The 25,831-nt window shown below is 36.8% G+C and overlaps 1 protein-coding gene across 11 annotated transcripts in view; it reads right to left on the minus strand.

Moving 5' to 3' along the window:
- The window catches only part of SDCCAG8 (SHH signaling and ciliogenesis regulator SDCCAG8), a 111,233-nt gene that overhangs the window by 37,761 nt on the left and 47,641 nt on the right, over positions 1-25,831 (minus strand). For 7 of the 11 annotated variants that reach the window (XR_011738297.1, XM_065833484.2, XM_065833483.2 and 4 more), the window contains 3 exons: positions 12,639-12,766; positions 10,430-10,538; positions 3,525-3,656 (listed from right to left, as the gene is read on the minus strand). Coding sequence is in view for 9 of the 11 variants with exons in the window: in XM_065833484.2 (XP_065689556.2) it covers positions 3,525-3,656; positions 10,430-10,538; positions 12,639-12,766 (369 nt within the window). In the remaining 2 variants the exon portion in view is untranslated. The remainder of the gene's footprint in view (positions 1-3,524; positions 3,657-10,429; positions 10,539-12,638; positions 12,767-25,831) is intronic. The other 4 variants (XR_011738298.1, XM_071806216.1, XM_071806217.1 and 1 more) reach the window with 2 other exon arrangements.

Consider the following 25,831-nt stretch of genomic DNA (forward strand, 5'->3'; position numbering starts at 1 on the left):
AAATATCAGCAGATTCTTGTCTTTTACTCCTTCCTCCCCAAATTGGAAAAGAACAGAGCTTGTAAGAAAGAGGATCTACATTTACAGAAGCAGTCTAACTACAAAGGTGAAAACACACATCTCTGATTTCAGATGAAAACAAAGGAGAGAATGAACCAACATTATGCAAACAGTTACCCAATTAATTTGATTTTGGATTTTCCTTCCTCTGAAATCTATTTATTTTTTGTGGATTTGAGCACAGAAGGAAAACAGAAAAGTAGTTTAACCTTTTAGTTCTGCTACATAGTCTTTTTATTCTTGGCTAGTTTTCTATCTTTATAGCTGCCTTCTTATAAGAAATCCTGTACTTTCTGCTCCCTGCTACATTCTACTATGAACACACATCTATATAATGGGAATTTGAAGAATTTAATAAGAAAATTTGCGTTGAGGTTGAAAATGCATACCAACATGCTCTTTGCCACATAACGGACATGAATTCATTTCTCCAAGACTCAGATTCATAAAGTCACACATGCTGACCAGCTCACTGCCAGTGGCACAGCAGTGATGCTATGTCATGTTAATTAATACTTTTGAGATAAATCTACTTAGCTAAACAAATCACTGCCTGAAATGAAAAAGTACATAGCTGAAAAAAACCCAAACCAAACAATAACAAACTAATGTGAAAAAGAAAAAAAAACATACATGTATCTAAAGCAAAGAATCACAATATTGCTAGACTAACAACATTAAATGAACATTTCTACATAAGCTCCACTGCAGTCTTAACATGTGATCCTAGTCCTGCAGACGAGACATCTTTCAATTCAAGTTTGCCCCAACAGCATGTGTCAGCTGTATCATTTAAAAGGGACACCTATTTCTTTTAGTGCTGTATTCCACTAAGCAAAAACACACTGAAAGGGGCAGCTATTTGCATTAGATTGAAAAGGCCAATTCAAAATCATCTTGAATGACTGCAATTTGAAGTAATCTCTTTAAAACCTGCTTACATAATTTTGGACTATATTCACTTGCAGCATGTATTCAGACAAAGACAGGAATGGCAGAAAAAGAGTTCTCCTGTTCACTTTCAGGAATGCAACTATCACAATTGCTAGAACATTGTTGCTCCAAAAGAAGTTCTGATTGATGAAAGATATCTTGCTCCTTCCAGAAAATAGTTCTATCAGGGCCTGTCATTGTCTCCTACAAGAACAGAAGTAGTGACAGAGATTTCTTCTTAAATAAATATCACAATTCCTTATTACTTAAATGCAAATGTTAGGTCCCAAGTTAAGTCAAAAATATTTTGATAAAGAAACTTTATAAACAGTACAACAACAAAAGCTAGAAAATTAGGTAGGAACCCCCTTTGCAGGATTGTGTTGCAAAAAAGACCTGTGTTAGTTGCAGCTGTGTGCAAAGGGGACACATACTGTGTTAAGAAGTAATTATCCTTAACATTTTTGTGATTATTAGTATCTGAGTGATGGGTGAAACTCAGAGGCAAAAAACTGTATTATTATTTGTTCTTCTACCTTTACTAAATAGAATAGCGCGATCCCTGTTTTCAAAATCAGAAGGAAAAAAAATCACTATTTTCGTTTGGTGGAAGACCTTCAAAGTAAGAAACTGGGATATTTGTTTTTATAGTTACGCTTCCTGCTTTTCTTCATCTAGATCTGATTACTTCATAGCCAATTTATAGCATTTGAGAACTGATACTGAAAATCTATTACAGTTTTCATATGGAAACTAAAATTAGTTTACACTGAATTTTTAAAGCAGTTGATTATATCACTCTTGCCACTTGCTACCTGGATTTCAAATGAATATAGTGCAAGATCACAATTAAACATATGTTAAAAGAGTCCCTTCTTAAAATGCTGGTAAAGTATACTGTTCATAATTGAAATATCTGATAACCTCTGCCCTATTTAGATATTCCAAAATATTTAATACAAATACTATCACTGTCCTTTTTTCTGTCCTTGTTGTCAGTAAAACAGCAGCAGAAGGTAAGGCACTGCCTGCAGCATGACCACTCTGCTTTCAAACCACTTTTCTGTTCTGGATTAATGCTTTCCATCTTTTCTAGTGTATAAGCATTTCTGCTGCAGTAGAGAATGAGAAACATTTTCCAGTAGGTCTATTTCCTTTGGTTCTGACAGAGGAAATGTTGTCCTAAAAACTTACAAAGCAGTCTTAAATTGAACTAGATACTAATAACTCTACAGAAGAGCACCTAAGAAAAAAACCCAAATACAAACATGGTATTTTTCCTGCTGAAAGTAACCCTGAATCTTCAGTGTACATCCCCTGTATGCTAAGAATCCACCACGAGTAATGAAACCAAAAGGGAGGTGAGATAAATGCAAAAATTATGTGATCACATAGATTAGGGGCATAGATGTAGCATTCTGAATTTCTTTGTTCTCTGAGCTATAAAAGATGATGAAAATTCTGGGTTATGGAAGAACAGGATGAGGTACAGAGAGAAAACCGAAAGAGGAAAATATGAGGTCTGGACATTGAACAGAATGCACAAAATGCTTGCAAGAAATAAGTTGACATGGACAGACACAGAATGAAGAGACAGCAGGAAAAAAAAACCCAACACATTAAATCTGTTCCTATCAGCTGGTCAGCGGTCAAAAAAACCCCAAACAAACAGAATTTTTCCCAGGCCAGGACTATCCAGACCAAATGAAGTGAAATGCATTTAGCCTTTCACTATGAAGAAGAGGTAGCCTTCTGATTTGGTTTGCAGAGCTGCCTCTCAGCTGTCTCCTTACTTTATCCTCCACCTCTCCAGCCACATCTCAGCATTTTCTAGTGCCTGTTACACTGAATGGGGAGTGCAAAGAAAGAACACAAAAGCATAGATGAACTTTCTGGTACCAAAACAGAAAAGCCTGCATAGTGATCTTAAAAGCCATCTAGCACAATGCATTTCTTACTAGTCTTGCTGCAGCTGCTCTCAGCTCTTCCTGAAGACATTGCTGCTTCCCTGAAAAGGCTAGTGGAGCCTGGAAGCTGCTAATAGTTCTCTGGTTATTAAGATCTTCAGTAAGATTTGTTTTTTTATACAAGTTTATGCAAGTTAAATATTACTGAAAAAGGTATGATGGTAAACCCCAAAAATACAGCTATTACATGGCATAACGGAATGCACATCTGTACTCTACATTCCTGTTACTGAATAGCTGAATAGCCTCCTTTCTCCCTCCCCCCCCTTTTTTTTTTTTAATATGGTAAGACAATTCATCCAAGTTATAGCAGAGAACAGCCGAAGCAGCCCACACACATATGTACTAGGTTTAAATTCTTTGGAAGACTGTTGTTCAAGCTTTCCTTTTATTTATCCAAAATGGCACAAGCAAAAGACATCATAAAAAAAACTTGACAGAATGCTTGGGGAGGGGAAGGGGTAGTCATTTTCATACTTTCAAACAACACGGTGTCATTTTTATGTTTACACAACAGGTACAGCAGAGCATACCACATACTGACAGATTAACAGGACCTCCTACCTCGACTTCATCCTCTCATGCATTCTCCCATGCTGGACACATTGTTGGTCCAATTCATCATTTCGTTTCTGCATCTTCTCCAATCTGACATGAAGATACTCTTTTTCCTGACTAAGCTGGTTGACTTCAGATCTGGAGAAGAAAAACAGTGATGATGGATGTTGTCAGATTTCATCCTGCAGCGTGCCATCAATATGTGGTTTCAGCATTTATAAAATTTCATACATGTATATGTCATGCATAAACAGCCTATTACTAGAACTTACAGAACAAAACACTGTTTCAAATAATCTTAAGACAAAAGAATATGATGCTGAAGGGAATCTGGTAAATACCCCAATGGCAATCACTCAATCATAGGTTGGCTATGCTAATTTCAGCCTAATTTAACAGGCAAGTCATTTGGCATTATGTATTGATGTTAAATAAGATCAATAAATGTAAATTCATACTTGTTAATCAAGAATTTGGCCCGCATTTTGAAAACACGCCACGTTCTTTATTAGTAAAGTTAACATCTAGTTTGAAAAACGGCTACTAAAACCATATTCAACCTTTACTGCACTGTAAAGGTTGAACTCTTAATAGTGGTACTGTTTTAGAAACTTCATTAACCTAATAAGCCCAAAATATCATTACAAAGATTAACACAAAAAAAAAAAAAAGAATAAAAAGAAACCAACAACACATTAGGAGAAAAACTAACAAAACCTTAAGAAATAAGGGACAAGTAATACAGGCACACCCTAATCTACATAAAACTTGGCACAGCCTTTGAGTAAATTAGTTACTCCTAGAAATTCTTATTCTTCACGGGTGAGCAGAGACACCAGATCCATGAATGACCTGGGACTGCTACTTGCTACATCTCTAACCATCAGCCCATGGAGAAACAGGCATGAGCTGTTTCTTAATATCAGGAAAAGATCTCAGATTAAATTGTGATAAAATATACATTATGCACTTGCACAGTTTAACTCTTTGGAAAAGGTTAATGAGAACATGTCAGAATCTGCTATACCATCAGAAAGTAAGAATGAAAAGCAAGCAAATTTGTTTTATGGCATCTGCCACTCCAGATCTTGAGGTTAAAAAGCTTCAGATATATCTTTAAATCATAAACTTATATATGCTGCAGTTACAGAAGAAAGATACTATACCGTCCTGGGTATTACAGAATGCAACAACTGACATTCTGAAAAACACAACAAAGTGCAGGGGGAGAGGAATACTCCTCTCCCTCAAACTGACAAGTCAAGTCTGGAAATGACAACATAATCTTTTCATGTTTAAATAGAGAACAATACATTATATCATTTGTGAATCTAAAAGAACTTAGCAAGGGAAACTTTGGAAGAAAACTGTATGTAATTGGATTTAGATAGAGAATTACAGCTCTATTAAGGAATATGACTGACAAATATATCAGAATTGTGCTGATGTATTTGTACACCAAACTTGAATACACAAGAGTTTCCTGGATGGGTACATAACAGTGGGCAGGACATTATATGAAGGAAATGGAAGCAGAATTTTACAGCAGTCATTTAACAGAAATACTAACTTAAATGTCAGCATTAACCAAGCACTGTCAGCTGGATGGATTGTTATCACATAGTATGAGTGCAGCTTGGGTCTGATACTGACACTGCAAGAAAGACAATCAGCGGATAAAAGCAAAGTCCACTGCGGAGCAGCACAACAGTGACCTGATGTAACAAAGCCCAGCCAGGTTTGTGTTCCTTTTTTTGCCAGCAAAATGCAACAACAGCATCTGCCATGTAGGAATAGCGTAAACCATCATGTTTGCAGTGTTTCCCAACTAAGGGATCCTGCTTCTCTTGCTGTATTTCTGTGTGGCTGTCTCATTCACAGAAACAGCAGAAGCAACTTCCAAGGTGATAAAAATCTCAATGTTTTAAACGGACTTATGCATCTCCAGTGCATTTGAAGGCACCCAAAGTATGGAAAGATCAAAGCATTCAAATGAACCAAAACGCTGCTGAAAATCACAATTAATGAAACAAAAGAAAGTATTTAATTCACTAAAAATACAAGTAGCATGATCTTTAATCTCTAAAATACAGCTCTAATTGCCTCATGCTTTGAACCACATTGTATTCTCTTCTCCTAAAACCAAAAAAAAACACCACAAAAAACCACACAAACAACAAACCAAACAAACCACCAAAAAAAAAAAACCAAACCAAACCACACCAAAAAACACACCCCAAAACCAACTAAACAAAAACACCAAACCCATACACAAACATCCTAGTTAAACCATTATTTACACCATGTCCCTTCCATATAAATACCTAAGAGTCTGATTCAAAATTCAAGTATTTCACCACACTGAAATTTTGGAGGACAGCACATACGAATGGCAGAATGCCTGTTAAGTTCAGTGTTAAACAGTACACATGTGTTGGCCTTAAAGAGAGAACACTGGTCCCAATACAAAACTGCACACCAAGACCTGACAAAGACTCCCTCTGCATCTTTAAATATATCACTCATCCACCTCAGTGTCCAAAGACTAAGATAGAACAGTTAATTCTATGTGTTAGTTAAATAAATAACTTCCAAATCGTTCGGTTAAAAAAACCACAAAACTAATCATAATTGTAATAAGCCTGAAAACTGCAAGTGGTAGCACATTTTCACTGGGAGTAGCAATTCCACCCAGCCAGGGGCAGGACCAGGTCTGCGTAAACGCTTCTCACTAACTCTGCTCCCAAGCTGTCACAGCAGGGATGGGAGAGAGAGGGTCAGGTCCCCAAGTGCACAGTCCTGAGCTTCAGAGATAGCCCACATGGAACACTAGGGACAGAGGCAAATTAGAAAAATCTGTGCACTAAGAACCATCTGATAGATCCAGAACAACTGAAGGACACAGCGTGGACATGCCGATTGCTCCACAAGAGCTACTCTGGTCCAACAGACTGAGTAGTAAACTGTGGTGGACTCAGGAGAAACTGAAGTGTGCAGACATCTGGAATGTTGCCACCTGAGCTGAACTTGCATGGAGCTGCACATCTGCAGACTCAGGCTGGCCCCACAGGTCAGACAGTCATGTTCATGTCTCTTCCCGTCCTTCTGAAACCTCATAGACTCTAAAGACCTCTATGAAATCTAGATTATTTTGGAACTGCCCAGAGCAAAGCTACAACGTCAGATAAAATTGCATACTTTTAAGTACATGAGTAATAGATTTTTTCCCAGTCTCGTGTACTTGTCATTATTTTTAAAATAATTGATCATCACTGAGGGGAGGACAACAACAACAACAACAGTCTATACTTCTGGATCCATTCAACTACCAAGAAAGCTTCAACTCCTATTTAAAACAAATTCAAGGTTTTTCTACTACCCTTGCTGGAATAGTCTTGGAAAAAACAAAAAGGTTCCTTCAAAACATTCAAATACTGGAGGCAAAGAACCAGCAAATGTTAAATAGTCACAATTCAGAGTCAGTCCTAGGATATTTTTAGCATGAGCTGATTTTTGAACACTGAGGTGGCAATGCGGTCATTACTCCTCTGAACTACCTTTTGCATTTCAGTGCTTTTTAGGCATTGCCTTTTCCTGCTCTTAAAAATCGTACAGCAACTAGATACACGCTCTAAAATATTTTCTGCTGACGCAAAATTGTTGCATATAATTTTAAAAACTGATCCTTCAGTCAGACTGTTTCATATCTTTGTACGGCTGCCTTCAACAAACATTTCACTCCTGGTATTGAGCACAACGACTGCAGTCAACCAGACATGCAGAAAAATAGTTCAGTCGGGTGTGTGTTCTTTACTTCAATTAAACTCACACAGTTGGATGCCTACTGTTGCCAAACCAGTAATATAATTTATACATTATAGTCCAAACAGTAAAACTACTCTAAAAGTCATTTAACAATATTTATAACATCATAAAATACAGTGTTAAAATATATGAACTGCAATATGTACCAAAATTATAAAATTTGTTTCTCATCATCAGTGATTAAAACCAGGATCATTGCTCTAACTTCAATACTCACAACCCTGGTGACAGATTAGAATTCAAATCTTAATGATCAATTTACAATTAACAAGATAGAAGTGAAACAAATTAAACCAACCATTATATATAACGAGACCCAATGGACTCCCATTGTTCCCCTTAATTACAAAACGCAAATCACAAATACACAGTGGGTAGTGTTAAGCATTAATCTACAACCTAAAATTTCAGACCATGACAATCAGAGAAAAAAAAAAAGAACAAAATCACAGAGAAGAAATCAACAAAGGACTATATTTTTAAACATGCCTGTGCATACAAAAACCTTCACAGACACTATCTTCATTCTGCACAGCTTAAGGGGTTTGTAATTCATCTGACATTGTCTTTCTGAAGCTTTTCTAACCCAGCGGGGCTAGCTCACGAAAATGGTTCCAGCTTACATAGAAACAAGAAAACTTAGGTTTAGATTTCTCAGAAAACCTGTATTAAATATAAAAATGTATGTGAAATTCAGAGGTGTCCCACTGAAATTGTACAAATATGTAGTTGTCGCAGATAAATTTGAAATGCCTCTTATTACTTTACTTCTTAACAAAAAATCAAAATTTTATGTTAACTTACTTTTGCAGCTGTTATTAAAAACGCTGGAGTGCTTTACAAATTGTATAATGGTATTGCTAGTGTACAGTTATTTCTTAACCCCACTGCAACTAAGGCACAAAGATTCTAGAAGTATAGCAAGAAAATAAACATCTGGGTTCAAAATTCAGTTTATGATAAAGGCAAAAAAACATGGGGAAAAAAAATGAACGTTTTCTTTTCCATGCAAATAGTGCACAATGCTGCTTCATGATCTGCTTTCATTAATGTATATGAGAACCAAGGTATCAAGTATTACAAAAAAGATTATTTTTTTTCAGAAGACCAAGTTCCAGCATTCTGTCCCAGAACTGGTTTTACACCATACGCAGTGACAATGAGCATGAAGATTGGCTTTTGGAAAGATGTTACTGAAAGACAGACTGATCGCACATTTAAAAGTTTGCCAAAATAATTTTCTGCATCTGATCTCCTGATCACATCACTTTTTGAAGCCATCTATTAGTTTACCATTTTCCACTGTCTCCAGTTCCAGCCTTCTGTTCTCATTTTCATATGCTTTCTTTGTTCTCACTTATTTCTCCATTCCTGTTACTGACTGCAGCAGCTCCCACTCCAGGAAAAGCAAGCTCAGGCTATTTTAGGGCCACTTCTCAGAACTGCTTTCATACATTCCTCCATATTTTTTTTTTTTTTTTTGTATAAAACATACCCCTTTCTGGAGATCCAAGGGGCTCTCTTTCCTCTTTTTGGGTTCTTGACATAGTCAGCTAATGCTGCTAGATGGAGAAACACTTGGCAATCTCTGGTATTTATTTTCAGAGAATAATGTGTTTTCACAGTATGTTTTCTGTCTTTCCTTCATCCTTTTACAGTTACTAGTCTGTGATTGTGAGCTCTAGCAACAAAGTCTGTGTGAATTTTTATTGCTGGAATAATAATATGATTTGAATCTACTTAGATTTTGTATTACTTTAGTAGAGGAGTTCTGCTTTTCCAGAAGAAAAATTGTGTTTGCTTCTCTCTCAAGCACCTATCACAACATTTGCAAGAGAAGATTGCTTGCACTTCCTCAAGTTTCTCACTTCTTGCCCCAAAACTCTGGATGGAATTCATGTCCCAATCTCAGCCACTGAACAGCTAGTCAACGCTTTATATTCAGTGGAAAGTAGGATGGGCAGTGGAGGCAGTACCTGTGGGAAGCATCATATATTTTATATATATATATATATATATATATATATATATATATATATATATATATATATATATATGTTTATCATCTACTTATGTCATTCCATTTTGACCATTCCTTGAAACAGGGTACTGGGATAAACGAGCTCTCTCCATGAGTGAGTGTTGCCATCTATGTTACCTCAACACAATTATTAAATCCGCTCAGCAGAAGAATCCTATCTTGAAAACCAATTTTTTCTTTGCTAGTGTTGTCCTTACTTCACATAAGTCATAGGAGATGAATCCTACCCTTAATTATCAAATTCACTTTGCATGGAATTCATAGAAGTTGCAGAATGCCAACTCAGCAATTAATTCTTGTTCACACCTCTAAATATGAACCTTGCAGAGTTCCAACAGCAACTATTTTCAAACCTAAAAACGTAAAATCAAGTTATTTACTGGTACAGAACTACATTTTTTTTTTAAGATACTCCTGTCCAATAAAAATTTTAAATAGATACCTTCATACTTTTGTATTTACCTAAACCACTTATTGCTTCCAGGTTTTGTTCTATTGCTGAATTTTTTAGTGGTTTTGTATTTGGACCTGTTACTGATTTTAACGGGAGCACCACATAACAAGTGGTGCAGAATGAGAGCTTCGATGACAAGCAATTTTGACAACAATTATTTCAGAGATAATTATTCAGTGTGTAATATTGTGAATGGAGCTTTAAGTAAATAATTAAACCAACAGATTACAGTTTTGAGAACTTCAAATATTTAGTATTTTTCATATAATTTCAGATAAACTGGAGTTGTAGCTCTGTTAACAATTTTCCACTCTTTATATTAAAAATATGAAGATCAGGAGGAAAATAGTACGCAATTTTTACATTGGAATTGTCTTAGAAATTTGAAGTAATAGCCAGAAACATAATTTGAAAAGCAGACAATTAGAATTACCCTGGATAAAAATTCATCCATATTTCTTAGGTGGCATACATTACATTGAGATGATGTGTAATATCTGGGACAACATGAATAACAATGAATATTAAAAAATAAAATAAGGAAGCATGTTCTAATAATAGAAGGGACAGAGTAAGAAAAATATTACTAACCTGTATTTTTCTGACATTTGTTCCAACTTCCTTGCCAACAGACAACATTCTTCCTTTAATTTTGCTATGAATGTATTCTGGGAAGTCAGCAATGAATCTAGTTCATTTACTAGAAATTATGAAATTAGAAATTTACGTTACAATTAACATAAATTTACGGATAATTTAGAAATAATTTTATATATTCGTAATTTCTGTCCTCTAGATCCTTCTCACTTTGGTATGTTTTGGTATGACTTCAGCTATTTGGATATGGAATTATGACCTCATAATTCACCAAATAAAGGCTCTATGTCAGAATAAAGTAATCTAAATTGTTCAAGAGACGTTGCCACTGAATCAGGTCTTGTATGAGAAGAATCACCGTTAACAACTACATATCTAATCTGGGGGGTTTGCTTTTTAGCTGCAAGTTCATTGACATTTCGGGAGAAATAAAATTGGCAAGCCATGCCTCAGCAGCCTTTTGCTTGCTCAACTGGTGCAGAGCCTTCACTGGCAACCCAAACACTCACACTGTAGACTCATTTCATTCTCTTCTTCAAAAAATAGTTATTTTATTTACTGGGTCTTGCACTTACTATGATTAATATATAGATTTTTACTTTAATGATAAGATATAGACTTATTTTCCAGTGACAGCTGCATTGAAATCGTTTTATAAATTAATTTTCAGTTATTACCAGTTTGAGCTGCACCAAAACTCACAACCTAGAAATCAAGCATCTTTATTCTTTCAAAAGGAAGCTACTGCAAAACAATGTTTCTTGATTTCTGCTTTTAAAAATCAGAAAAAGAGATAACACTTACTCAAATGCTTTGTATGTGTGCAGGGTCATAATACACAAGGGTTTCTTTATGTACACAAAAAATGAGCATCATTTTCGACTCCTTCTAATCCTACTAGAGATCTATAAAAACAAACTCAGCCGTAATGTTGTTTCATTTTTGTATACTGGGACAGTTTATGCACCAGGAGGGTAAATGACATCTCTTGTGCAAAATTATGCTTGGTCATATGCAGATGTGCTGGCTAGAGTAGGGAAAAATGATTCTGAGAGCTTCTTTTATTTTCCTAGTGTGTAGACAGCAGCCATAATGTAGATGCTTGCATTCCCTGAACACACGGAAAGGTCCTCTAGTATTGTTATAATGCTGCAAAAAAGGCAGAAGATCAGATGGCAGATGCAAATGTGTCTGCTACCTCAGGTATTATCTGACATTGCTTAGGACTAACTAATATTACATCATTTTTCTAAAGGTATTACAGGACAGGTACGTAAAAATGCTATGTTATTTAAGTATATTAATATACCATGTCCTGTAAGATCTGAAGCTCCTCCTTTCCATGCTAAGGATTTAGAGATTTTTGTCTCAAAAATTCTTTGTTTATAATATGCACCTATATTAATGTTGGTGTAATGCTTCACAATAACAAAAGGCTCTTTTGGTTTGTTTGGAAAACCCATGTTACTTCCAGATTAATGGTTAGAAGTTATTGATCAGCTCAGTCAATGCAATGAAGTCTCCTATTATGAGAACCTGAAGTATGCAAGGGATTAAACATCCTTCTTCTAGACTGAGGGTGGGGGGGACATGGTAATGCAAAAAATGTTTGAGGCTGCAAAGATTAAATAAAGGAACATATCAATTTGGAGCCAGTGAATTACATCCAGCTGCGACAGTGAATTAAGAACCGATTAATGGCTAAAGCTTTTCTCCAGTTTGGATGCCGAAGCAAACTCATTAAGCTTTTAGAGTAGCTATAATGTGTGTACTGTGGGAACTGTTCAATGCTATTCAGGAGACTTTAACTGTAAGCTCAGAGCATTTCCCGCAGAGCTTCTGATGCTATTTTCTTTATATAACATGTGTGCCTGAAAATCCAGCCAAAAACAAGCCCTTTGTTTTTCTACTTTGTTGTGGTCTCTCTCAGCTTTACGTTTCTTGAACACAGGTAAATAAACTCATAATCCAGATGGTGCAACAGATGTGAGAGCAGCACTCTGAAATCAACAGACAGTGGGCAATACTTTCCATTTTCTCTTTTAAACGCTAACTAATATGTAATTCGGAATCTCCGGTGTAGTTAGCATCTGCTCCCTTCGGCCAGCCAAAGGTTACAGGTGTTCCTGATGTCATTTCACAGTAAGGCGTGGGCCTGGCTTGTGAGTGAGTGCCCAGGCTCTAATCTTTCCCTACCACCTACCAGTTTTCTCATGCTGGGCCTCCATTTGCTGCATCTTCTGTGTCAGCTCCTGCTCTCTTTGCTGGGCCTGAAGGGCTCGGGCCTTTGCTTCGTTGCTAATCCTGTGCTGAATGCTCTCTTTCTCCAATCTATAAATAAAACCCACAGGAAAGAAAGAAAAATAAAAATCGTATTTGGAAGATGATAAATTAAAAAGGCAGAGCAGAGCATTCGAATTCATAACAACCACCACCACCAAAAAAATCTAGCCAAGCTTTTCACATTAAACATTCCCCTCCCACTTCAGGTTATAGAAACTGACCTTCCTCTAACAATGTCAAACATTCTCCAGTGAGTACTAGAAAATGGCTAAAAAAAAAAATGATTGATTTCCTGAGCAAAACACAGCCTTTCAGACAAAAATAAAAAAAATTAAACACGACTTCTTTTTCATAAGGAAGCTCCCCGACATCCACTTTGCACGAAACAGAGTATTTGCATTTTGTTTTAAATGCTATTTATTTAATTCTGCAAGGAAGCCTAGGGACCTGACCCCGAGATGAACTGGTTCCCAGTGAACCAGCAGGAGATAAGTCAATGCGAGCGATCTTCACAGTGCTCAGAACACAACTACTCTGAAAGCTTAATGGGTTTTCTTAAGCAACCAAACAAGTTTAAACTATTAATTTACGTAAATGGGAGATGAATGCATCCGTTACAATAGAGGAGCCTGTTAGCACTACACAGGCCCAGCCCTGTGTGGTTCTGCTCACTGGGGGGTTGGATGGGAAGGTCTGGAGCTCAGCACTGCCATAGAGGTACGCAGGCAAGAGAGCAATTTACTTGACCAGATATGCAAGATGGGGCAATCAACTCCTGAGGCAAAACAAATGCTAGACTACCACACTCCATTGAAGCATTTTATTTAATGCAAGCCAAGCAAAAACAGCATGGAAAATAAAAACCCCAAAAAAGAGATATGCATATAAATTAGAAAAGGTTCTAAACTGCAAATTCATATACAGACTCTCCCAAAGGTCGTGAATATTTATCTAATGCTTACTAGAGTCCAGATTCAAAATTTCAGTGAGTTCACACACACAAGGATTGATTCCTAGATTTCAAATTACATATATGCATACACTTTTCTGCTGAAACTACATTTAATAGCCTGGGATAGGTTTCAATAAGTCTTATAAATGTGTTATTTTATTCTAGGGATAACACCTATTTCAGGGGACTACAAAGCAGAACACGGGCACAGATCATGTAAGGATAAAGCCACATCTCATGTGGTTGCTGCACTTAACCTTTGGATTGGTGCCTAATAATCCATCCGAGATATTGCAATATCTCAGCATGACACACACAATGTTAAATCTTCTCTCTTAAATTTACCCCAAAGCAATACAAATGGTGGGTCACATTACAGTAATTCCTGGTCCTGATGTTCCCAAGCCCTACCTTAGGCAAAACTCCCTTTGAAATCACAGGCAGTTTTTTCAGAGGTAAGAAAGAAAATTGTTTGACACAGAGAACACATTTAGATAGCAAGAATATTACAGTGTTAAGAAAACAAAGCATGTTTTTCAAGAAAATTTCATACATTGAACTGCACTTTATCACATTATTCTCAGAATCACTTTGTAACCATACTGGGGCTATCCTAAGGAGCGATGCAAGCATCACTCCAGAAAGTAAGCTCCAAATACAGAAAGCATTACTATGAAAAAATCTCTCCATATTTGCTGGGAATCAGTCTAGTTAAATCTCTTCCCCCCTCCCAAACATATTTTTACCTTCAGACAGTTGTTTTGAGCACTGGAGTGCTCAAAAAAATGCTCCAGCACCTACCACATCCCCCAGATGCTTTCAGCTAAAGGAAGAGGCAGTAGCACAGTATTTTATATAACGGTGTCTCATGTGAGATGGCTGTGCACAGGTGGGTGCTAAGCAGCAAGTTCAAAATAAATGGAGAATCTACTGCCACCAGGAACATTCTCTTGCTAAGGTGACACATCCAAAAAAGCCACTTACCTGTGCGACTTACTGTACAGAGCAAACAAAAGCTCAAACACCATGGATACATGGTGAGCTCCCTGTGGTTAAAGCATATATGGGGTGGGTGAAATGAATAAGTTCATACAGTGGATAAAAGCTCAACTACTAAACTAGGAAAACACAGGTAAGCCTTACATAGAAGGTTAGCTGACTCATCTCAGTCTTATCACCTAGAAATTTTGGGATTGAGACATATCCAGTGCCACATAAAGCAATATCATAGGTGCCTAGAGATGCCAAGGAACAAAAATGCTTCCTGGAGCCAAAGTTGTCTAAACTGAGTGGCAGGTCTTTCACCCACACCTTGAGTTGACACCTTCCTTGCTCTAAGTTCTATCTCTCTGCCCTCATGCAGAAAATTTCCGTAACACATTTTACATATATAAAGAGGGGAAAAAAATACAAAAAAACTCCAAAAATAAAACCAAAAAAACCTCCACAAACAAAAACCCAAACACCACCAAACTATGGATATAACACGTCCAAGGGATTTCAGGAACTATTGGTAACATTCTTGCTACAACCAGAAAATACTGCAGGAGTTTCAAAAGTTTTGAGAATAACTGCTTATTTGCAATTACTCTGAATTGTGAAAGAAGGGGAGCTAGATTTAAGAAAAGGAAAAGCTCTGGACTGTAGACAGAAGGAAACAGTTGTAGCCCTCCAGCATTAGTGTGAAGAGATCAGAAGTTTCCTCCTACAAAAACTTCAGAATTTCTTGACTAAAGGAAGGCAGAGAGACAATGCAAAGCAAACCAATAAGAGCCTAATTTTGACGCACAGGTGAGACAGAAATGACAGCTAAAGATTAATTATACCAGAACTTTTTAAAGAATCATCTATAGGTATCAAAACAAGGGGACAGAATGGTTCAAGTGCAGACACCTGTTCTCTACCAGAATGCAAACACTGAATCAAAACTGGAGACAGTAGCAAAAATTAGAGTTGTTTCACATAGCATCCATTGTAAAACACTACATAAATGCCTCTCTGACAATAACTCTGGATTTGGTAATAGCATTTTGCTAAATGTCAGTTTTGCTAAACAGAAGCATTGAACTCATGGTGACTTTTCATTTTTGTGCTGTAAAGTCAGAAGCAACCAAAGACTCATTCACATGGAAGCAAGCTCAAGATCTCATAAGAATAATTTTGGTTGAAAAGACCTATAAGATCATTGGGGCCAACTGTTAACCTAACACTGTCAAGTCCACCTCTAAACCATGTCCCTAAGATCCCCATCTATACTTATTTTCAACACCTCCAGGGATGATGACTCCACCAGTTCCCTGGGCAGCCTGTTCCAATGCCTCACAAACCTTTCTGTGAATATTTTTTTTCCTAATATTCAATCTAAACCTCCTGTAGCGCAACTTGAGACTCTTTCCTCTCATGTTACTGCTTTCTACTTGAACTCTGTTCTGAAGTGCATGCTTTCCATCATGATTTTAGTTCTAAACACCCTTTTTTTTTGAGCCTTAGAGCAGCCTACTATTTAACTTATTTTCATATCTCCATGAATTGGATATTGGTTTGCAGTGACTGAAAGCAATGCTTTCTAAATATTCTTGACAAAACAAAAGGCACAGTAAACTGTAGGTTATAGCACAGGAAGAAGAACAAAATTGCTATCACTTGCAAACCTTAAAAAAGTCCTTGCTGAAAACGAAGTGAAAAATTGACATTGACCTCAAGCAGGATATAAAAGTATGCTGGCTGAATTTGAGCCATCAAATTTAACTCAAAATAAAAAAAACAGCCAAACAAAAATTAACAAAAAGCCTTAACAAACCAACCAACAAACAAACAAAAAGAACAAAATCAAAACAAACCACAACAAAATTTAAAAAAAAAGACAAAAAAACCCACAACCCCCCAAAAAACACTTCTCACCACTAACAAAGACTGGATCACAGATTCATTTTCAATAGAAGACTGATCTCTGCCAAATGGCTTCACAGTAAAGAAAAAGGAAGGATGTAATGACTAGCAATGTCAAAGTCATATTTGACATAAATAATAGCTTATTGATTTTTGACTGTAAAAAACCCACAATTTTAATAAAATTTTGAATTTCACAATGCAGTTCAACAGTATTTCTGCAATTCTTTTTGCTCTGCTAAGAGTAAAAATACAAAATGAAAAAAACACAGGATGAGTCTTACTGTAGAATTAGGCCTCTGACTGAAGGCTGCCAGTAAGACTTTTGACTAAGCAACTATGATGTGAAACAGCCATGCTTCCTATATTGACTATTTGATTTTTCCATGAGATCAACATGTGGCATTTTGTAAAAAGCTAATGGATCCATTAGCAAGGACTACGAACTTAATTGAACAAATTAAAATACTCTGGCAATTATCTCAGTTCAGTAGCAAGCAAGAAGTTATCCTGATCTTATTTTTGACATCTTCATTTCTTATTAGCTGTCGTTAAAAATGTAATTATAAAATATTTTAGGCTTTCATATACACTTACTTTAAACCGGACTTCAATTACTAAGGCCATTTAGTGCTCCAAATGTTTGAGGTATCTGAACTAACAAGACTGTTGGTCTAAATAACAACTGGTCCTGGAACTCAGCACCACCACCCACACTGGGGCAGCAAGAGGACCAGCAGAGTCCAACACTGATGCTTTTGCCTCCTGCCTGAGTGGCTGAGCACAGCCAGACCTCTTCCCAGACAACAGGTAGCCAAGTGGGCCAGCACTGTGAACTACTGCGCAACAAATGCTGTCAGGAGAGGGAAAGCACCCAGCTGAGGGCTCCCACAGCGCTGCCAAAGGAAATGGGCTTTCTCTCCAAGCACTTTTGAAAATAAATGTGTAGCACAAGCTTCTATATGCTAAATGGAAAAACAGTTTTGAGAACCACTTAATTGCCAGTATCTTTAACCAAATCTGGCCCGCAAGCACTCAAGTCAATTACACCACTTTCAAAAATGGGACTTGAAAGCCTATGCATATTAGGAACTCTAAGGATTTTAGCCAAGAGCTTTGGGTACAAAGGCCCAGCAAGGCTTTATGCAGTCAACTTTGCAATTCTTCCACAATACAGGTCTAGTGGACTGTCCATTACTAACAGCTTTATGAACCACCTTCTCACAGGTTATTTTACATTATTATTTCAACTACAAGTGTCAAGGGATGAATGGGAAATCAGTATATTCTTCCTCTTCTCTCAGGCCACAGGAGAAAAAAAAAAATACCCACAGCAACATGCAAAAAAAGCTGAAACAAAACATCGCAATACCCTATTCTGTAAGGGGAAGCATAAGATAAGTCAGGCTTCTAGAAACTTTTTGCTTAGCATTCATCGTTCAGGTTATCTTCCTTTGAAAGACATATGTATTTTCATCTAATAGGTCCTTGTTAATATGTAGGGTTGCTATGACTGAGGACACAGCTGGACAGTTTATAAAACACTGTAGATTTCAGTGCATGTGTAAATACACCACAGCAAGTTTGGACTGTCTGGGTTTTACAGCTCTGGGTGCTTTTGCAGGGTAGAAGGAGAGGCACAAAATGAACGTCAAAAAAAAAAAATTGCACACATGTATGCTTGTGCAAGAATTATGTTGAAATAACTGAACATTTAAAAGCATCCTGATCAGGTAGTTTCTTTAAACCTCTCCAAGGAGCTGAAAAATTGCCCTTCTTTTATACCATCATAGGAATTACCCACTGAGTTGCCCTTTCTGTCTGTTTTTGGGAGCTGAGAAGATGCTAATTCTGGAGCTGACTGCCAGGTCTTCTCAGCAGAAAGCTCAAGTTTCTGGAAACTGCCCCAGCCAGCACACTGTGTTTGGTGAGCTTCAGCACAGTCTACATTTGTTTGGTCAAATTTTGAAGACACCTAATTATTATAATAATTCAATCGGTAGAATCGGAGAACCGTGTCATTGTTAAGGATGCGTGTGGTCTTCTTTGTGAGAACTGAGGCTAAAAAAAATCCCCAAACCAAAACAAACCTGAATTTTTGTTTTTATAGTGTAAGGTGCAACACTAGTTGCACGATCCAGAAAGATTCCTAAAATAATGACATTTCAGAGTTTTCTTCTCATAACCACGTGAAGCTGAATCTACTACAAGCAATTAAAGTCATGTAAAGGTCTAGGGTTTAAAAGTGGTAAAAAAATGAAGCATTCAAATTGATTCAGCTCTTTAAATAAGGATCTGGAAGGCCAGAAGATGCTACAGAAATAACTTTACAGTAGAAATACCTTTGAAGTATGTTAGTGAACCAACCAACCAAAACTTTTTACTACCCCACCTGAGATAAAAGACTGGAAAAGACAGCTCTGCCAGATTACAACTACTTTACAAAAAACACCTCAAAATACAACAAATGCTTTCAGGGGAGAATACACAAAAAGACTGAGCTCTGTCCAGATTTCTAATTTTATTAAGAGACTAACTACAATTACTTGGCAAATTAGCTTAAAACTATTTCCCCACAATGCAAATAATCACCCAACTGTATCCCCACTTTCAGAATCCAAACAATGTTGACTTGTTACACTACATTCTGGTTTTCTCTGAGAATTTCAATTTTACTGGAACAGAAATTAGTGCATATAACTTTCTTGATTCCACTGAAATTTTTTTACTGCTTTCTCTATTTAGAATGCAGCTACATGATTGGAACCACCTGATAACTTGTATATATAGATTTGCACTTTATGTACTACTGGGAGATCTACAGAAACAATAAAATGCTAAGTCTAAAACGTTCATTTTGCCCATTACACCCTACCTGAGGCACCAGAAGATAATTCACATTAATGACTGTTCAGGAAATTATTCCTACTCTATTTTTGAGTACTTGCTGTACTTGAAAACTAGCTGGAGAAACTGATGGTCATGAGAAAGATTAAGAGTTGCAAGGCCACAGGACCTGAGAGACATGGAACATTACTCCTATGAAAGTTACATGATATGAAGAAGCTTGGATCTGGTTAATGAGTATACACATAACGGGTGGTATATCCCATCTCTACTTCTATCTGCTAAATCTATTAACAAAATAAAAGGATTGGATTTCTTATTTTAAATTCAGCATAAAAGAAAGAATTTGCAAACACTTAGCCTATAACAAGATTTTATTCTTTTGGTGTTATGCCTTCAAAAGATATATACAGAAAACTATGAGTTCCTCAACGTAGACAATAACTACTTTTCAATCTGGATATTTCTCTGTATATCAAGTCACAGCTAAATATTATTATCTGCCCTTTAGTCCATTGTTAGAAAAGGAAAAAAAGTGTCTGTAACAGTAACTAACATCTCATATTTGGTCAAACATACTGACTTAGAACCAAAAATCTAATTTTTCTGGCACATCTGTTAGCCTTGCCAGCAAGATACAACCTTGTAAATAAACACCCATCCTACAGTGGTTATTACCATCACGTTGTGAACTATTTGGCTGGTAAATCTTTATAGAAACAGACAATTAAGTACAGAACACAAGTTGCATGGGAAGATGCAACAGGAAAAGAAGTAAGTTTTTGTAAAGTCTTAGTATGTAGTCCTAAGCAGTTCACAGTACAGTGCCCCATTCTCTAGAATATTCTATGTTCCACAAGCCACTTCTACAAATGGCTGAATGTTGAAATGTTTGCTTACAAAAGAAGATTTTTACAGGAACTTACTCTGTATACACAAAGTTATTTGAATTATTTTCACTGTATTTAAAATAAAGGACTAACTTGTTTTACTTATGGTGATTCTCAAATTTGGCATCAGCAGCCTCTTCTGATACAGCTTCAGGACAGATTTAAGCCAGTTTAAGGCAACATGGTCAGTATTAAGTGCAGTTCCTCTTTTCAACCTCATATAGTTAGCACTCACGCAACTTATTCTACAAGAGCAAATGATTCTTTTTTCTAACTGATTAACTCCCTGGGCCACCTGATCATATGGGTGCCTGTCTTTCAGTGCCAACACAAGCAAGGGCCTGGCAATATGTGGTCAGATAGAGCCACATACGTCCACTTGAGGGATTTGCCTTTTCAGCAGCAGCATAGACTTAGACCAGCTTCAAACAATTTTAACTCTGTACTCCAAGGATCAGCTTGCTAATACAGTAAATCCAACCACCAGGCTCCCACTACTGAATGAAAAAATGATGCAGATACCTGATCTGCTATGAACTCACTCTGCCAATTTAAATTTACTCAAAAACCTCAATGTTTTTGGTACGTTAACTTTGTACCAGCAAGCTTTATGCTGAATCAGGTATCAGCTGTCCTGCTGCAGCTGGCATAAAGTCAGCATAAATGCTGCATTGCATGCTTTAGCTAATTCAAAAGGAAAGTGACTGTGTGCTCACAACTGATTTGGATCAGATCAGCACAGCTACATGATCCAGTAGATCACAGCTGCACTATGAACGACTGCTGAACAGCCACCCACAATTTTCATAGGCATCAGGTTTGGACACACAACCTGCAGTGACGCCACCATAGGCCTGGTATTATGAAGCTGTTCACTCTCCCCAGCTATTGCTGAAGTTGAGAAGTGGAGAACACTTTTCTCTGCCTCCAAGTGAGCCAGCCTCACATGAAGAGCTTGGGAAGAAGCAGAACAATTTGACAGAAGAAAGCATTCTTTAGAATGACAATTTGAAAGACAGTATTTGATTTTGAGGGAATTTGATCTAGAAGTAAGCTAGACTTTTCCCCCCACTCTACAGCAAGACATCACATATTTCAGCAAACTGACAAACTCGTGACCAAAAGCAAGAAATATATGATAATGTGCTAACATTACCTTGTACTTGACTGTTGTTGATTTGCTTAGATATTACAGAAACACCACAATAAAATACATGTTTATCTATCCACATATCACAGTAGGTAGATATGAACAGGTGAGTTAGAAAATAAAAATCCAGCCTTATATGTCTTCTATTGGTTTGGTCAACCATGGCATAATTTTTGTATTATCCTGATTGTAACTGTCTGCACATTAGTATTAGACATAATGGACAGGCAGTAGAACAGTTGAGGGGTTTAGTGTTTTGCCTTTTTTTTTTTTTGAGGTTATAAATCTCTCTTCCTTATGCTATCAAGAGAAAGGGAGAAAGGTATTTCAACAGCAACTTTAAAACGAAACTCACAAATTACTACCATTATGTTAAGTGCTAGATATCCCACTGTGCAGTTTTGCTTTGTGAATTTTTACCTTCTTCCATGCACACTTTTAGCCACTGATCGCACAGCCTTTCAGTGTTTTCTGCCTTTTCCTTTAAATAAACTGGCTCTGGCTCCTTCCATCTGGTTCCCCTTCCGTCAGCAACCCTGCACCTGTTCACACCTCCTCTCCTGTTGGATTCCACTGAACATTTCCTCCTCTGCCAGGGCTATTCTGGCACTCGCAACCTTTCTGTCATTCAATCCATCTGTCAGAAGTGAACTTTGTTTACCGCAAGCTTCTGCTTTCTTCTTCAAGAAGCAAAGCCCCTCAAGGTCATTGTCAAATGAACTGTCGGTGTGGATTTAAATCCACTTCTGCTAACCAGCAAAAGATGAAGTTCTTTACAGTCCTGTATTTGTGAAGATCAGTTTGGGGTATAGGAGAAATAATACAGAAGCAAAATAATAGATTTTGATCATAATTTTCTAACTCCAGCAACTCTCGTGTTTTTCTTCATATACGTATATCTATACCTTCCTGCAAAGACTAGTAGGATCTGAGAAAGACTTGCAGAGCTATACAAAGAAGTGGAAAAGGCTAATAAAAATATTACAAATACAGTAATAAATGAAAGCTTTTGACTCTCATTTTAACCCCATGTAACAAAGATATTGACTAAAAACAGAAAGAGAAATATGGGAACAGCTGAATGACTAAGTTTACAGTAAAACCTTAAAGAGGCCAACAGCATTTGCTGCAAATTATTTCATCTGCAGGGTTTTTTTGGTGTTTGTTTGTTTGTTGTGGGTTTTTTGGTGTGTTGTTTTTTTGCTTTTGTTTTTTAAACTTAGCTACTGATGTTTCAAATGCAACACCGTTTAAGGGAAAAGATATCCTGAATATTTTTCCTGTTTTCAAGCCTTGTAAAACACACATATGCAACTCTTTGTAAAAATATTGTCTTCCATGTTGAGACAAATCGTAAAGATTCTTTGTCAGGGCTGAGACTAAATTCATATTGTCAACAGGCTACATTATTTTTAGCAGTTCCTGTACCCATATTTCTTTTCAGGAACACATTCTGATAACCACAAGCTCCTGAATTATTAACTAACCTCCTCGACAGTCTCTGTCCTTTCAATTTCACTGCATACCTTGGGTAGCCTTTAAAAAAATAAAAACAATCTTTCACCAAGATTAAATACAGTACCAAAAAATAAAATACATATTTTAAGTTTTGTATGCAATTATAACGAATCACCCATTTTATTACCCTTTTACTAAAAATGAATTTTAAGTAAAGCTTTCTGGGAGCAAATCCAGGAGGTAATCCAATCTCATTAGCAGAAATGCAGTTACACTTATGTTTGGTCTGAGTTTGACTAATAAAAATTGCATTGACAAATACTTCACAAGTTTAGCTGAATAATAGCTTAAAACAGCTCCATCACTTATATGGGGATTAGTCACTGGAATAGCAAGGGAATGTTTTTTGATGCTATGACATTCTTCCATAGGAAACTACCTGCAGGTGAACAAAAGCACTGGAAATAGAAGAGGAACTCTGGAACAAAAAGAATATGCAGTAGTGTCTGACCTAACTACAAAGAAACTTCTATTCCCCAGTTTGATTCCAGCCCTGTAGAAGGCAAGTGAACAACAAGGAGAAGCTAATCAAGAAGAGTTGCTCCTATTTCTACAAAAATGTAGTTTGATACTCAAACCCCCAGGACCGCAGGGGCACCCAAGAGCAGCATGCTAATGCTATTAAGCCTTCCCTGCTACCAGCGCAGGCAGGGGAAGGAGGTCAGCCCTCTCAAGTCGACGACAACAGCGGCTGTGCTTATCTGCCTGCTTGAGACGGGCATCTCCCGACTCACACCTTCCCTCTGACCAAGCACCGGCACAAGGGCATAGAGCAAAGGGCTGAGGAGAGCAGCCAGAGCTGCTGGGCTCAGCTGATTTTCCTCCCTCCCTCCATTCACCAGCTGCCTTATCCAGAGATGGCAACATACAGGCGGATGCTCTTCAGCGTCAAGTTTGATAAAGTCCACAGTTGAGGACACTTTGGGTTCTCTGTTGAAATTTTTTTTTTTCTAGGCAAGAATTTCAGGAGGAAATTTCATAGAAGGAAAAAAAAAAAAAACAAGACAAACCAACAATCACCATGAATGCACAAAATGAACAACTTTGAATACACTTTTGAAAGCACAATGTGGCTTTTAAAACTGTTTCAGTTCACAAATACCAAGTGCTGATAGAAATGTTACTTATTGTAAAACAAGCTTTCAGATACACTTGAGAGAAAAGCCCTGGAAAAAGTAAAAAATAAAGACAAATTCAGAACCATTTTTCCAATAGCAAATTCAGCAAAAAATCCAGCAGCCTTGAATACATGCGTCTGAAAGATTTTTATGGTTCAAAATAAGAAATCATTATCTTCTTGTCATTCGTCACACAAATAGAAAATCTAATTTGAATGAGATCAAAGTAAATATTTGATACACATGGATAAACTTATTACTGTTAGTGCTGAATAATAACTGCTCAAAACAAAGACCTTATAAAGATGTTTGTTTTCGACAGCAGTTTGTCTTTTCTGTGTTTCATCTGAATTCACTGCTCTCTCCAAAGCATTTTAAGCATTGTCACTACTCCTGAACCACACTCTACATGCAGTAACTATTTGGCTGCCTCAACAACCTGATGCAATGTATAAAAAATGAAATCATTGGAGAAATTTGATGTGACCAGTTGTAGTTAAAATGTCATGGAAAAAAATTTAGATGAAACTAAGAATAAGATCTGAAAATGTATTATTGCTTTTTCCTTGAGAAGTTTGTATTGTAGGACAATAAATTGAATTGCCAACCATGTTTAAACTCTTTAAAAATGAAAAAAGATGATTTATAAAAAGACTTCCAATATTCAAAATTAACATGACTTCGGATTTATTCTTTACTCCACTTCTATTCTTTCTTTCCCTTTTAAACTTCATCAATGGCTTTCATATGTTTGTACAATCATCTTAAATATGTTTCAATGATTATATAGGAAGATATTTAAACAATTGTATAGTACCCTGACACAAAGTATTATCATCTTCAAAATTTCTACAAGGCACTGCCAGAAGACAACAGAGCCGATTTATTTCAAATCATTCAGTATCAGTCTTCGTAAAGCAGCATATGGTCTTATCATGGCAGGTAAAATATTTTACCTTCTATAATAACGCAGAGTAGCTAATTTATCTACATGCTATATAATCAAATAAACAATTTCAGCTGCACTATGAAAACCTGTGGGCAAGGGAGAAATTTATCCCCCCCACACTTTGATTTTTAGCCTATATATTCATATAATTGCTAACAATAGAGGTTATTCTTTCTTCCATCCCTTTCTTCAACTACTTCAAAGCAGGACCTTATTCCTGGTTGTGGAAATATTTGCAGTTTCTACAGCTGCAGGACAAAGAACTGAGACATTTTCACAGTGTTGCTCGGGGGAAAGGGAAGGGGAAAAAAAGCTTCGCAAGATTCTATTGCAAGTAAAGCAGAGTGAATGACAACTTTCAAAGCTACCACAATCATTTACTAATGTGCTGCTATACTAAATAAGTCTAATCTTTTTTGACAGCACCAAATTAGATTTATTGCAGAAACTGCTGCATAAATAGCATATGGCTATGTTATACCACCTATTTCAAATCCCTGTAATGTTTCCTCTCCCCACTCAAAATGAATAATTGAGCCAAGCTATAAACCTTCTGCAGATGAGAGATACACAAGTTCAAAAAGCAGATGCAGGAGACATAGATTTCTTTGTTGAAATTGTCTGAAAAAGTATCATATCCCGATAAAACTAAACTGGGCAGTAGTAGGTCAGGCCTCCCTTGCTATGCCTCAGAATTTTATTTTCCCCTTTCCTTGATAAAATTGTTTTCATTTCTCTTTCAAGCTGACAGTCATCAACACAGGGCATGACCTCATAATCCGCTTGCACATGACTACCTC

Source organism: Patagioenas fasciata, chromosome 3, assembly GCF_037038585.1.
Source record: "Patagioenas fasciata isolate bPatFas1 chromosome 3, bPatFas1.hap1, whole genome shotgun sequence".
NCBI lineage: Eukaryota > Metazoa > Chordata > Aves > Columbiformes > Columbidae > Patagioenas > Patagioenas fasciata.